At 38.5% G+C, this 12,801-nt stretch overlaps 1 protein-coding gene across 6 annotated transcripts in view; it reads right to left on the bottom strand.

Annotated features, from left to right (window-relative positions):
- Pparg (peroxisome proliferator activated receptor gamma) overlaps positions 1-12,801 on the bottom strand; it is a 129,188-nt gene that overhangs the window by 42,518 nt on the left and 73,869 nt on the right. For all 6 annotated transcript variants that reach the window (XM_021191865.1, XM_021191866.2, XM_029535224.1 and 3 more), the window contains 2 exons: positions 7,865-8,092; positions 6,312-6,481 (listed from right to left, as the gene is read on the bottom strand). In XM_021191865.1, coding sequence (XP_021047524.1) covers positions 6,312-6,481; positions 7,865-8,084 — 390 coding nt within the window. In that variant the 5' untranslated portion in view covers positions 8,085-8,092. The remainder of the gene's footprint in view (positions 1-6,311; positions 6,482-7,864; positions 8,093-12,801) is intronic.

Below are 12,801 nucleotides of genomic sequence, written 5' to 3'. Positions count from 1 at the left end.
CTCTGCCTCCCAAATGCTGGGATTAAAGGGGTGCGCCACCACTGCCTGGCTTACTTGTAACTTTCTAACAGATCACAGAAATTACCTACCAAAGTGTCTAAATTTTCAGTATAAATGCCCAAGTGTTTCTTTTTTTCCCCTTTCTCACTCCTCTTTAAAATTGTGACTTTCATGGGGTAGAGTTGTCTCTTTACTAGTGGCCACAGCCAGAGCCTACAACAATACTTATTTAAAATTTTACATGTGATTCTATCTCCTTCTGATCATTCTTTGAGTTTGCTACAGTTTACTAATCTACTCACATGGTGACAACTGTTTGAATTTCTGGCGTTTGTTACTATGAGTTTACATAAGCGTTACTGTAAAGTTTTGCTTGCTTTTTTGAGATAAGGTCTTGCTATGTAGCCCAGGCTGGGCCTCAAACTTGCAGCAATCCTCTTGCCTCAACCATCTGAGGGCTAGAATTACAGGCATGTATCATAATGCTCAGCTCATTGTAAACATTTAATTTACATATATGCAAGGGTTAGCCTTGCCAGAGTTTTTATATTATATGGTATGCAAACAATATTATTTTATAAGATAATGCAAGATTATTTTCAAAAATGGCCATATGAGTTTACAGTTTTCTAAACTATTGTAAAATTTGAATGTCTCACTACTGCTTGCTGACTTCAGACTTCCTTATGTTTGTTGTCTTTCTCAGCCTCTCTCATACTGTGACTATAGGTACATAACACTATGCCCAACTGTCAGGTTTCATTGAGAATCTATTATATGTAAAACATAAGTATGATCTCAACCTGGCTTTTCTTTTCTATGTCTGTAATGGGACATCTTGTCTCAAATGGGACATTAGGCATTCTTCATATGCTCTTGGATGCTTGTTTGACATCTGTCACATGTGTTGTAAGCATCTTCTCTCTGGATTTATGTTAAAATGCATTTTCAGTGACTTTTAAAAACTTGTAAACATTTCATTCAGTTTCTATGTTTGAGTGATGCTGGGCCCACTCTCTAACACTCTGAACCCTGTTGTGTTTGTGCGGGTGTCCATCCTTGCCGTGATACATCTCTTGTCAACTGATTTTGGTGGTCATCTTTCTGTCTCACTGGATGCTTGTATACATTCTTTCCCTCTGGCACTCTGTAGTCTTACTATAGTGTGTGTAGGCATAGACATCCTTTTACTTATTTTCTTGGTTGTGTTTTCTGAATCTGGGTTTCTCTTGTTTATCAGTTTTGGGATTCCAATTAGACAAATGTTACATTATCTCTCATTTTAGCTTTTGTGTTTCCAACTTCTCCTTTGTGCTGCCCATGTTCTTGTTCCTATTTGTTTACTAATATTGACTGTGTATGTAAAAATTAGAACACCAATGAAACAAGACCACATAAAAACCAAATTATACGGATGGAAGTCAAAACAAACATCTCTCACTGATGTTTATTAGTGAGACGACTTTTCTGAATTCACTGTGATGATATTGATGAGTGCAAGCATACCTTTAAAACTCTCAACAATACTACCAGCTCTGAGAATTTAAGAATTTAAAATTTAAAAAAGTTATCTTTTGACCATAAACTGTGGAACCTACAAAGTCTAAGTAGGGAATTCTTTCCTTCAAAGAGAAATTGAAGATGCTTGCTCGGAAGTCCAGACACGGCTGACTATGGCATTCTTAATGCCTTTGAGAATCCTGGTTCCATTTGCAAGCCCAACTCAGCTCTTCTCCTGATGAGCATGGCAGCACAGCACCTTCTCAGTTCTGAGGGCATCTCCCCAGGAAAGTCCTGTCAGGGATGTTTTGTTTTGTCTTTGATGTTGTTTTGGAATTCTGTTACTCCTTGTGAGATCAGCAGTATTCCAAAGAGTAGGTCCCATGTAGAACCTGATGCAATTGAAACCCCTTACCTCTCAAATGGCCCCACGTACTGTGGGTGTGCCAATGCTGGTGGTTAGCAGTAAGTTAATGTGCAAGGCCTACTCCATGCTAGTGAGACATTTTGATTGCCATAATAATAAAAAAATAGTTTAATTCCTATGATATCTGCCCAAAGTAAATCATTTTGGGAAGACTTGATATCCTTCAATTCTAAAGAGTAATCATCCTGCCTATCATTTATGAATTTAATACATATACAATTTTTTTTTTGAGACAAGGTCTCATTGTATAGTGCTAGCTGGCCTTGAATTCACAGAGATGCACCTGCCTCTGCCTCCTGAGTGCTGGGGCTAATATTGTATGCCACTATGCCCAACCCTGCATACAAAGTCTTAATCTGAATATATATAGAATATATACATAAGAACTTGCTTTTACTGTTACTCCCCTCCAATTTTATGGTTAAGAATTTTTTTTTCATGTTATTTAATTTTTTCAAAAGGAAGATAGGAGAACATCACTGGGTGTTTTTCTGTTATTTACTGACTATTCTAGTACTCTATTATTTTAGGGTCTATAAAACAATATGTATTTCCCATCTGCTTTTAACAGTCAACTCTTTGGATTATTGTGCAGTGACAGTGAAATGAAGTTTGTAGGTTACTATTTCAGAAGTATATACATTGATTCCAATGTCTTTCTATTTGCCTTTAAGAAAATGATTCTTACTTTTGTTTATGTATTTTAAGTGTTTTCCAAGTTAATTATTTTATTTATTAAACTATTACTATTATTATTGTTATTTGGGGGCGTTGCCTGTGTGCCATGGTCTATGTGTGGAGGTCAGATAACACGTCTGGGGCACTGAGTTTCTCTGCCCACCTCTAAGCGTGTTCTGGGTTTGTGCCTCAGGGGATCAGGTTTGTTCAGCAAGCACTTTTACCTGCTGAGCTATGTTGATGGCCTACATATTTCATTTTTCCCCTTTATTTTTATTTTATGAGTATGGGTCTTTTGCACCCCGTGATGGAGTACCCACAGAGTCCAGAAGAGGGCATTAGATCCCTGGGATTCTAGTTCTAGTCCTAGCACCATGTGGGTGCTAGGAATTGAGCCTGAGTCCTCAGGAAGAACAGCCAGATTTCTTAACTACTGTGTCATCTCTTCAGTTCCATAGTTCTTTAATTTTTACAAAATTTCATGTACAACAAGCTGAGTCCTTAGCATGGTATTGATTTTACCACAAGACTGAAAGTTCTGTGCTGGGATTGCATGCAGCCTCAGTTCGGCAAATAGGAGCTGAGTTCCTGAGCTACCCTAGGCAGGCAGGAATGTATTTGAACCATTTACCCTAGACATAGATATCATAGGCCCTCATAGAAGCAGGCAGACGGTGCACTGAACTGAGGGCAGACGGTGTTTACTCAGAGCTTAGAGAAATCTTACCCCAACTGATCTTTCAGAAAAGATTACCAAGTAGGATTGCTCTGTTTGGAGTGTGTCTCTTAAGGGTTCAAGTGTTAAGTTTTAATCTTTATGTGAAGTGGAAGAGGGTGGAAACTTAATCTGACTGAGGTTAGAGGTGGGGCCTTTGGACAGTGATTAAGATTAGATAAGGCCATTAGGGTGGTGTCCCTGTGATTGAATTATAGCTACTTCATAAGAGGAAGAGAGACCAACTCTCTGTGTCTCTGTCTCTGTCTCTCTGTCTCTCTGTCTTTCTCTCTCTCTTCTGCTTCCCGTCTCTCACCATTCATGGTCCTACACTACTTTAAAATCCCCCATCAATAAAGCAATTACCAGTTGCTGACTCTCAACCTGGGGCCTGAACCACGAGCCAAATAAATATCTTCTTTATAAGTATGAAGCCTCAGGCATTTCACTTCACTAATGAAGAGCCTAAAACAGTGGTGACTCAAGAAAACAAAAACAAAAAGCATATTTGCAAGCAGCAAGCAAAAGGTTTGTTTTTTGCTTTTTTTTTTTTTTTTTAGCTCTAAGTCATGTATAAACTCTCAGAAACAAGATGCTTTCTTTTGTATACGTCTGAAATGGTACCACACCAAGAACTTGTCACTATTTCAACTCCAATAAGTTTACTCCTTTCTGTTTGCCTTTCGACAGGAATCACAGATGTAAGCGTCCCCCACCGGCATCCTAAGAAGGTTTCATAACAGCTGTCTTACAAAATATTCCTTTTGATCTATAAATGAGTCCACAAGCTATGGTCAACTCAAGTTTAATTATGGGACTGTGCCATATTCTATGGAAATGGCAAACATTAAATTGCCAAGGTGCATTTTAAACTTTGCCCAGATAAGACAAAAAAAAAACAAACAAACAAACAAACAAACAAAAAAAAAACCACTTGCTAATTTCATTCTCCTTAGTTCTCATGGATACTGGTGATAAGCTAAGAGGACATCTTCATGAGTGACAGCCACTGGCCTGATGCACGGGGAATGAGGCAGCAGTTTGGTGCTTAAGTTGTGTGTCTTCAGGCCCCACGACCTGAAGTGGACACCCACAAGTGCGAATCAAACTTTTGAGTCTCAGAACTTGCTTGTAAGTTCTAACTTTCTAGGCACTGCACCAACCTACAGGGAATAAACTACTACGAAGTCTGAATGATTATACAGTTCACACTCACTAATGTATATGACCAGCATGACCCAAACTGAATGGGTTTTTCAGATAAATATGGCTCAGAATTTAGCAACTCAAAAAAAATTTTTTTGGGTAAACCTTACTCATTAAATACAATGATATGCTCATCCTTACAGATCTTAGATTATTGGCTGTGCATAATGATTGAATCACAGATATTTTAATCACAGACTGATTTCTTTTCATTGTATTTGTTTTTTGAAACAAAGTCTCTTGCCATCCCTCTGTCTCCACCGCCTGTGAGCAGGGATGGCAGGCATGTGCCGTCATGCCAGGCTCATGAACGGGCTTTGGTGGTTTAAATGAAAGCATCTCTTGCCAGGAGTGTTTCAAGGACTCGTTTTGAAATTCAAACTTTAGAGATGTATAAGACCTTGGCTGCCAACCTAATCAAATTGTTTTCTTCCTAAAGTGACTGAGGGCTGAAATGTTTATGTGACTGGCAGGCTATGCCTGAGAAAGTGGCAGAGGGAACTCTGGCTTGTATCTTTTCACCATATTAGATTACTTTTGGACTAAAAGAACCTTACAGATCCAACTAAACTTCATTACTTTATAGATGAGAAAATGTTTGTAGAATGTAGTTAAATAATGGCACAACACACACACACACACACACACACACACACACATCTGCTGAGGGTTACGAATTTCATAAAAATTAGTTTTCCTTTATTGTTCTGCCATCCATCTAGAGCCCAGAAGTCCTAACTCATGCCTATCTTGTGTGCTTTATCTTTAATCTACAGAAAAAGCTCAAGTGAAGCAGTATTTCCTTCATTTATTTATGTTTTATTTTGTTTGAGACAGGGCTGGCTTAAAGCTCACTATAGAGACCAGGTTTATTGAACTCCCAGAGATGCTTCTGTGTCTGCTCCTGAGTGCTAATATTAAAGGCATACACCACCACACCTTCCAGTATTTATAATGTAAATACTGATAAACAATGTATTCTATGGCTTCCAGTACATAAGTTATATGCTATTTTAGTCCTGAGTATGTTAAAGTTATTTTAAAACTGTATATAAAAATGAATGTATTAGCGTACTTTTCTTATAACTGGGACAGCATATCCCTAACTTCCTAAAACACTCTTTTCACAAGGGAAGAGCTTTTGCCTTTCCATTACACAAGGCTTGGTCTGCTGCTGGACTAAGGGAACAGCACTAGCTTAGGGTTTGATAGGGACAAACCTCACTAACCCATAATTTTGTTTTTCCTTTTGCAGTCCTGGGAATAAATAAAGCCTCTACTCAAGTGACCCCATGCCTTTGATTCACAATTTCTACAGTGCTAATGTATTAATATACTTAGTATCACAGCATTAATATGGGTCAAGTTCATGGGTCAAGTGATATACATATATACTCTATCAAGCCTTATTTGTTTAAGAGATTGTATAGCACGATGAAAAATGCAGTAGAGAAATCAGAAGATGTAGGTCCTAGTACTGGCTCATCATTCACTGTCTTGCCGTGATACCTCGGATAAGTCCTTTCAAAACAACAACAACAACAACAACAACAACAACAACAACAACAAAACTCTGCAAGATCCACTGAGATGCCTCAAAGACTCATTTTAGAGAAGTGGAAGTGGGGCAGAGTAACGCTGCTTTTATTAGCTTTTCTCAGATTTTCAAATGTTATATTACTTGAAGAATGAGTTCTGCCAAAACGACCCCCCCCAACTTTATCTTTAATTTGTTAGAGTGAGTTTGTAACAGGAAGTGGATGATTTTTTTAAACTTATTTTTACCTTGCACCCTTCACAAGCATGAACTCCATAGTGAAAGCCTGATGCTTTGTCCCCACAGACGCGGCACTCAATGGCCATGAGGGAGTTGGAAGGCTCTTCATGAGGCCTGTTATAGAGCTGGGTCTTTTCAGAATAATAAGGCGGAGATGCAGGCTCTACTTTGATCGCACCTGTGCATGGGAAAATTTGAGAAGATGGGTATCTCATGACAAACAATCTTAAAGAGGCACCGTGGCTTTCCATGGTGGCCTTCATATTTTCATGCCATAACTTTACTGTCTCAGGAGAGGTGCTGGGGAACATGAAGAAACGTTGGTGCTCAGATAGGAAAAGTAAGACTTTATCATCTCAGGCAAGTCACAACACCCCAGAACCTCACCTGCACAAATAAAGCGGGAAGGGAATTAAAAGTCAGAGAATTAAGTGTGCTTCTCCCCACTCCCCGCCGCTTTCCACAGACATTGCACAGGGTTTGAAGAAGTGCAACTTATTTGGCAAGGCAATAGGCTGCACATGGCATTCATTCTGCTATTATGAGTTTTATTGAAAAGGTGAATTTTAGAAATAGTTTTAAACTTTTCTTGCAAAAGAAATACAAAAGGAACATGGGCAAGAAAATGCCCTGGTGAGCCCAGTCTGAGGTGCCAGGTTATCAACAGGGTCAGTCAAGAGGTGGTTTGTAAAGTGATCTTTGATAGAGAGCAGGAGCAACCTATGTGAAGCAAGCACTGTGTTTGCCCGTGGCTTAGACCTATTGAATTTCCATATTAGGCTCTAACCTCGAACCACACAGATAAATACCCACGTATACTTTCTATCTAAAGAAAACAACTAGAAATTACAGGAAGTTCTTACTTATTATCAAGTAATGGTTGCCAGTGACACAGGGGTGACTCTGGAAAACCAGCACATCAGCCCACAAGATAAAAATCAAGGAAACAGCACCACAGAAATGATACTTTATCTCTAAAAGTTCGGTTCTGGTTTTTCTTGAGGCTGATGTTTGATGTTAATTTATTTAATGTCATGATGATCTGTCAGTCAGCCACAATGTTCAAATGTAAGTTTATGCCCCAAACTAGGGTTTGAGGTAAATTTTACAAATTACAGCTTAGAAAGAGAACCTAACTGTAATAGTAACTTCGCTGTGATGAGTCATGTAAGTTGACCTACAACTATGACTTACTGAGAAGAAGCTGCGAGAATTCAAAGTTTACATGATGGACTGTCAGCCTAAGACAAAACTGGCAATGTGTTCATCCTAGAAAATGTTCCAAAGATGGAAACAAAAAAGGAAAGAAAGTAGAAATAGGTGTGTGTGTGTGTGTGTGTGTAAGGCTGGGAACATTGGAGGGAGAAGAAGAAAGTGGGGGTAGGTTGGGAACATTGTTGTCTTATTTTGGCCTCCCACAGACATCTAGAACTTCCAGCGTAGTGGATAAACAACTGAGAAAGGCACCTTCTCGTCAGAGTGCTAATCTCCTGAGCATTTATTCAAGGGTTATTAAAACACTGTCTAACTCCAATCCTAGTAGTTTGAAAGGTGAACATACTTTGGTATTCTTGGAGCTTCAGGTCATATTTGTAATCAGCAACCATTGGGTCAGCTCTTGTGAATGGAATGTCTTCATAGTGTGGAGCAGAAATGCTGGAGAAATCAACCGTGGTAAAGGGCTTGATGTCAAAGGAATGTGAGTGGTCTTCCATCACGGAGAGGTCCACAGAGCTGATTCCGAAGTTGGTGGGCCAGAATGGCATCTCTGTGTCAACCATGGTAATTTCTGAAGTGGAAAAGAAGAACAGGTTATGAATCAAGTGGAGGGCAGAGCAATCCTCACAGACATAGAGAGGGAGCTGAATGAGTTTAATAAAGCCTTTCACTCTGACTTCCCTGAGGGATGAGTACATTACTGCCTTCCTAGCACCACCCACATAAGAAGGAAGTCAGCCTTTACCTGAGTTTCTGTGTTGAGAAAACTTAAGATTTGCTCCCTTAGCAAATGTCAAATATATGATACAGTATTCCTAACTATAATCATCTTGCTGTCTTTCAGGACTTGAGAGCTTTATGGAAACTCTGGCCAGTCTTCCCTATGCCTAGTCCTTGGCAACTAGCAAGAGTGTGTGGCATCTGGTTTCCTGAGTCTAGTTTGTTTCCCCTAGTACAATGTTCTTTTGGGTCATCTATATTGCTACAAGGAACAGAGTATTTTCCTTTCTAAAGGCCATAGAGTATTTCACTGTATGTATGTGTGTGTGCATACATGTGCATGTGTGTGCATTCTGCATAGGAGTTTTTGTTTATTTTTACTTGTTTGAGTGTGCATGCCTGTGTATACATGTGAATTCTGCATGTGTGTGTCTATTCATATTACTGAGCTTTTTGTTTACTTTTACTTGTTTATATGTCTTAAATTCTCATGTTTATTTCATGTCTTGACTATAGAGAATAGTGTTATAATAAACATGGGAGCATAGAAGTCTTGACATAGTAATTTTAGTTCCCTGGCCATATTTCTAGCAGTGGGGCTGCTAATCACATGGAAATTCTACTTTTGATTTTTTTGAGAATCTCCACTTGCTTTTTCTATAATGGCTGCACAATGTATAGTATACTTCACTAAAAATGTTTCTGTTGCTCCATATCCTTTCTTCTCTTCATGAACTAGCTATTCTAACAGATGTGGAATAGTATATTTTTATTGTAGCTTTGATTTGCTTTTCTCTGGGGATTAGTGATATTGAACATTTTTTTCATGTACCTTTTCACCATTTTTATGTTTTCTTTTTAGAAATACTACAAATAGCCTTTGTGTATTGTTTTGAACTGAGATCTTTGGTGTTTTGATACTGATTTGCATTCCTCTTGAGTGTGTATTCATATGTGTGTATGTATGTGTGTTGTGCATATGGAGGTGTTATCCTCAGGAACATCCTTCACACCCTTTGATATATGTATTTACTCTGTCTCCCTTTGGTCCCTCTCTCCCTTGCTCCTTTTTTGCCTCTAGTTCTTAGATTCTTAGATTAAAAGTGTGTGCCACCATGCCTGGCTCTTGTTTTAAAATATATATTTATTTTATGTGTATGAGTATTTGTCAGCATGTATGTATATGTACCATGTGCATGCTTGGTGCCTATAGAGGCCAGAAGAATATGTCAGATCCCCTGGAAGTGGAGTTACTGACAGTTATGAACTGCCATTTAAGTACTGGGAACTGCACCAGGGACCTCTGGAAGAGCAGCGAGGGTCCATTTTTCTAAGTATGATTTACTACCATAGTAAGTAAAACAAAACCCTGACCTATTTAGGTCCCAAGTACTGAATATCAACTGTGAGTCACTGGTGAGTATAGACCATAAATTTTTATGCAATTATAAGTCTGATTTGGCTTACTTGAAATGAGCTCACTATTCAAAGTGGTGCCTAGAAAAGCAATCACTACTCTAAATGCTACAGAGCTGTGTCAATTCAACATTGTTAACCCTGGCGACAAAGAAATGAACTCATAAATTTTATCTTGGTTGTAGTCATATTAGCACCATTTGACAAAGGTTTGACTCACAGTAAATGCTCATTAAATATTTGTCTATTAAAACTAAATGAACTGGAGGAAATAACTCTGAACTTCTAGCAGAGGGGGCAGGGAAGGAAAAAAACAAACTGACCCTCTGAGTGCCTCTCACGAACCAGACGCATATACCTTTTATTCCACTTATGCTGAAATATCCTCACTTTATAGAAAAAGGACGGGGCTAGTGAGGGTTCATGACTTGTTAAAGGTGTGGGTGATTCAAACTCAAGGCTGACTTAGAAACTATCCTTTCAAATGACCTCTCATTGATAAAAATGTTCAGGAAGATGGGCTCCTCTCATAGGGCTAGTACACAGAGAACGAAGGCATTTTTTTTTTTTCTCAAAGGCTGCGTGAGATCAAAGAATTCAGCTATAGTTTCCACGAGAAAACAAAGTTTCTTGTAGATACAAATAAGGATACTAGCTCTTTGGACGTGCTTCATGGCTGCAAGAGGGCTCACTAGGCAAAGTTTGGGTTCCCTTGTCGAATATCTGCATAGTAAGTACCCAAACAATCTTCAGTTATCTATGTTATGGTGTAAACAGTGCACACCACAAAGAAGAACGTGCATTGGTGATAACTTAGAGGACGTCCTGGTCTTAGTGACATCTAGAAAGAAGTTTGTACTCCTAATTAGCAGGAATACCCATCAAACTGTATCATTTGCCTCAAAATGCCTCCTCATGGACCCAGCCAGAGTCACTGCATTTACTTTCCTTAATATGTTTATTTTTCATCTCTCTCTTTTACTCTTTGTTATCAGTTATTTTCCTCGCAAAAGATGTCCTTTCTTGTCTAGATTGTAATATTCTTAAAGTTTGCAGCTTCTCATGGTATATGTTGTGACTGAATGAGTTAAAGGTGGTGAGTATGTCTCTGTACAGAAACTAAGAAGTTAAAATAAGGATGCAAAAATACCTAGGTTGCTGTAAAAATTGGTTACTCATCATTTTATTGGTTAACTTCTTTTGCCATTTGGAGGTTTAACCCAGAGCTTTGCACATGTTAGGCAAATATTCTACACTTCCCCAGACCTAAGGTTTTTGAAACAGGGGTTCAATAAGCAGCCCAGGTAGATCCTAACTTACATTTTCAGTCTTATTTTCCATTGGTGTGTCCATACCTGTCATATCCTACTGGTCTACCTGCCTCCCATTTCCTCTTCTTGCTCTTCTTGTAAATGCAGATTCCTGAGGTTGCTGTATCTTTTCCTGTCCTTCATTTCTTTGCACCACATTTGTCCTTGTCTTTCAAAGCTAAATACTACTTTCTCTATGAAGCCTTTCATGAATCTTCCTCTTTAATACTGACATAATTTCTGATCTCGTTAAGTATCTATAGCATTTACATTTGCATGCTGTTTGGAATGAAGAGACACTTTATCACCCTGTTTCCTGTTAGTTCTTCTGCATGATTTTTGTGTTCTATATGCTTGCCAATTGAGTAATATTGTTATATAGGGAAGAGTAGAATGTTTTCTCATTTGGCTAAGCAGGAAGAAGAAAATGAAAATATATTCTTTTTTTTCTTTTTCAAGATTTATTTATTTATTTATTATATGTAAGTACACTGTAGCTATCTTCAGACACTCCAAAAAAGGGCGTCAGATCTTGTTACAGATGGTTATGAGCCACCATGTGGTTGCTGGGATTTGAACTCCGGACCTTCGGAAGAGCAGTCGGGTGCTCTTACCCACTGAGCCATCTCACCAGCCCAAAAATATATTCTTAATGGCTTAGTTTTGTCAAGATGTAAGCTCCCCTAAAAAGATTAAGTTCTGGTATTATAACTAAGACGTAGCATGAGCTAGAACACTACTCTCAAATCCATATATTTAGTCTTTTTCCTTTGAGGATTATCAGGAAGATTAGAGTTCAGTAAGTTATTTTTTCTTCTTTTGTTATACTGAGCACTGAACCTAGACTTGCCCATATAATAGGCAAATGCTTTACTACTGAGTTATAGTTTCCTTACTTTTCTAAGCAGAGGAGACAAAGAAGAAAGAAAAATATTTGCCCCTTCTTCTCTAGGAAGATACATTTCTGAAACACATGCTTCCCCCTCCCTTTCCCTTTCTGTATTCTGGGACACCTTGACCTCAACAGCATCATTTCATAGACATGGTTACTGGGAGGCACAGGATCCAAACATGCTTTATTTTACTTTGACTTAGAGATGGTCCAGGAAAGCTGCTTCTTATTTTGTCTCTAGAAAACATAAGCTTCTGTTGCTGCCAAACTGTAAGTCAAGTAGGTGTTTTTTGTTACTCCATGCAATTACCCATGAAAGAGCAAATGGACAAAATATTTGCGTGAACAACAACCATTCTCAGGAGTAAGTCAGTGTCTTAACTCTCCACATGGGTGACATGAGTCCTGTTGCCTCAGGGCATATCCCTTAATTTCACAATCTTTCAAGAAAGTCTTTAGACAGATTTTGTGTGCAAGGACACAGCTCTGCTGTTTCTTTTTGACCTTCAAACTTGGCTTTCATTTTTGTTATGGTTAATGAGCAGCCTTCTCACACTACTCTAAAGTATAATGCATTTCAAACAAAAGTGTAATTGATTTCATGCAAGAGTAAAATGACTTCTCTAATCTAATAGGCTCTATTTGGAAGTATGGAAGTAAGTCAGAAAGATCAGATTATGAAATCAAGCACCAGGACTATATGCTTTGCCTTTGGGATATTATGTTGTTATCTAGGAGAAAAACTTCTACTAGAAATGCTAGGGAGGTCTGGGGTATGACTTGGTGGTAGAGAGTTTGCTTAGCTTGAGAAGACCCAGGTTCAAACCCCAGTACAGGAAAAAAAAAGGTAAGCAAAATCAAATTTATACCACAATTGTTTTTAAAAGCCTGGAGTAAAGTTCAATAGAGGTCGGGATTATAGCCCAGTGGCAGTATGCTTGC

This window comes from Mus pahari, chromosome 2 (assembly GCF_900095145.1).
Source record: "Mus pahari chromosome 2, PAHARI_EIJ_v1.1, whole genome shotgun sequence".
NCBI lineage: Eukaryota > Metazoa > Chordata > Mammalia > Rodentia > Muridae > Mus > Mus pahari.
This window is presented reverse-complemented; position numbering and strand designations above follow the sequence as displayed.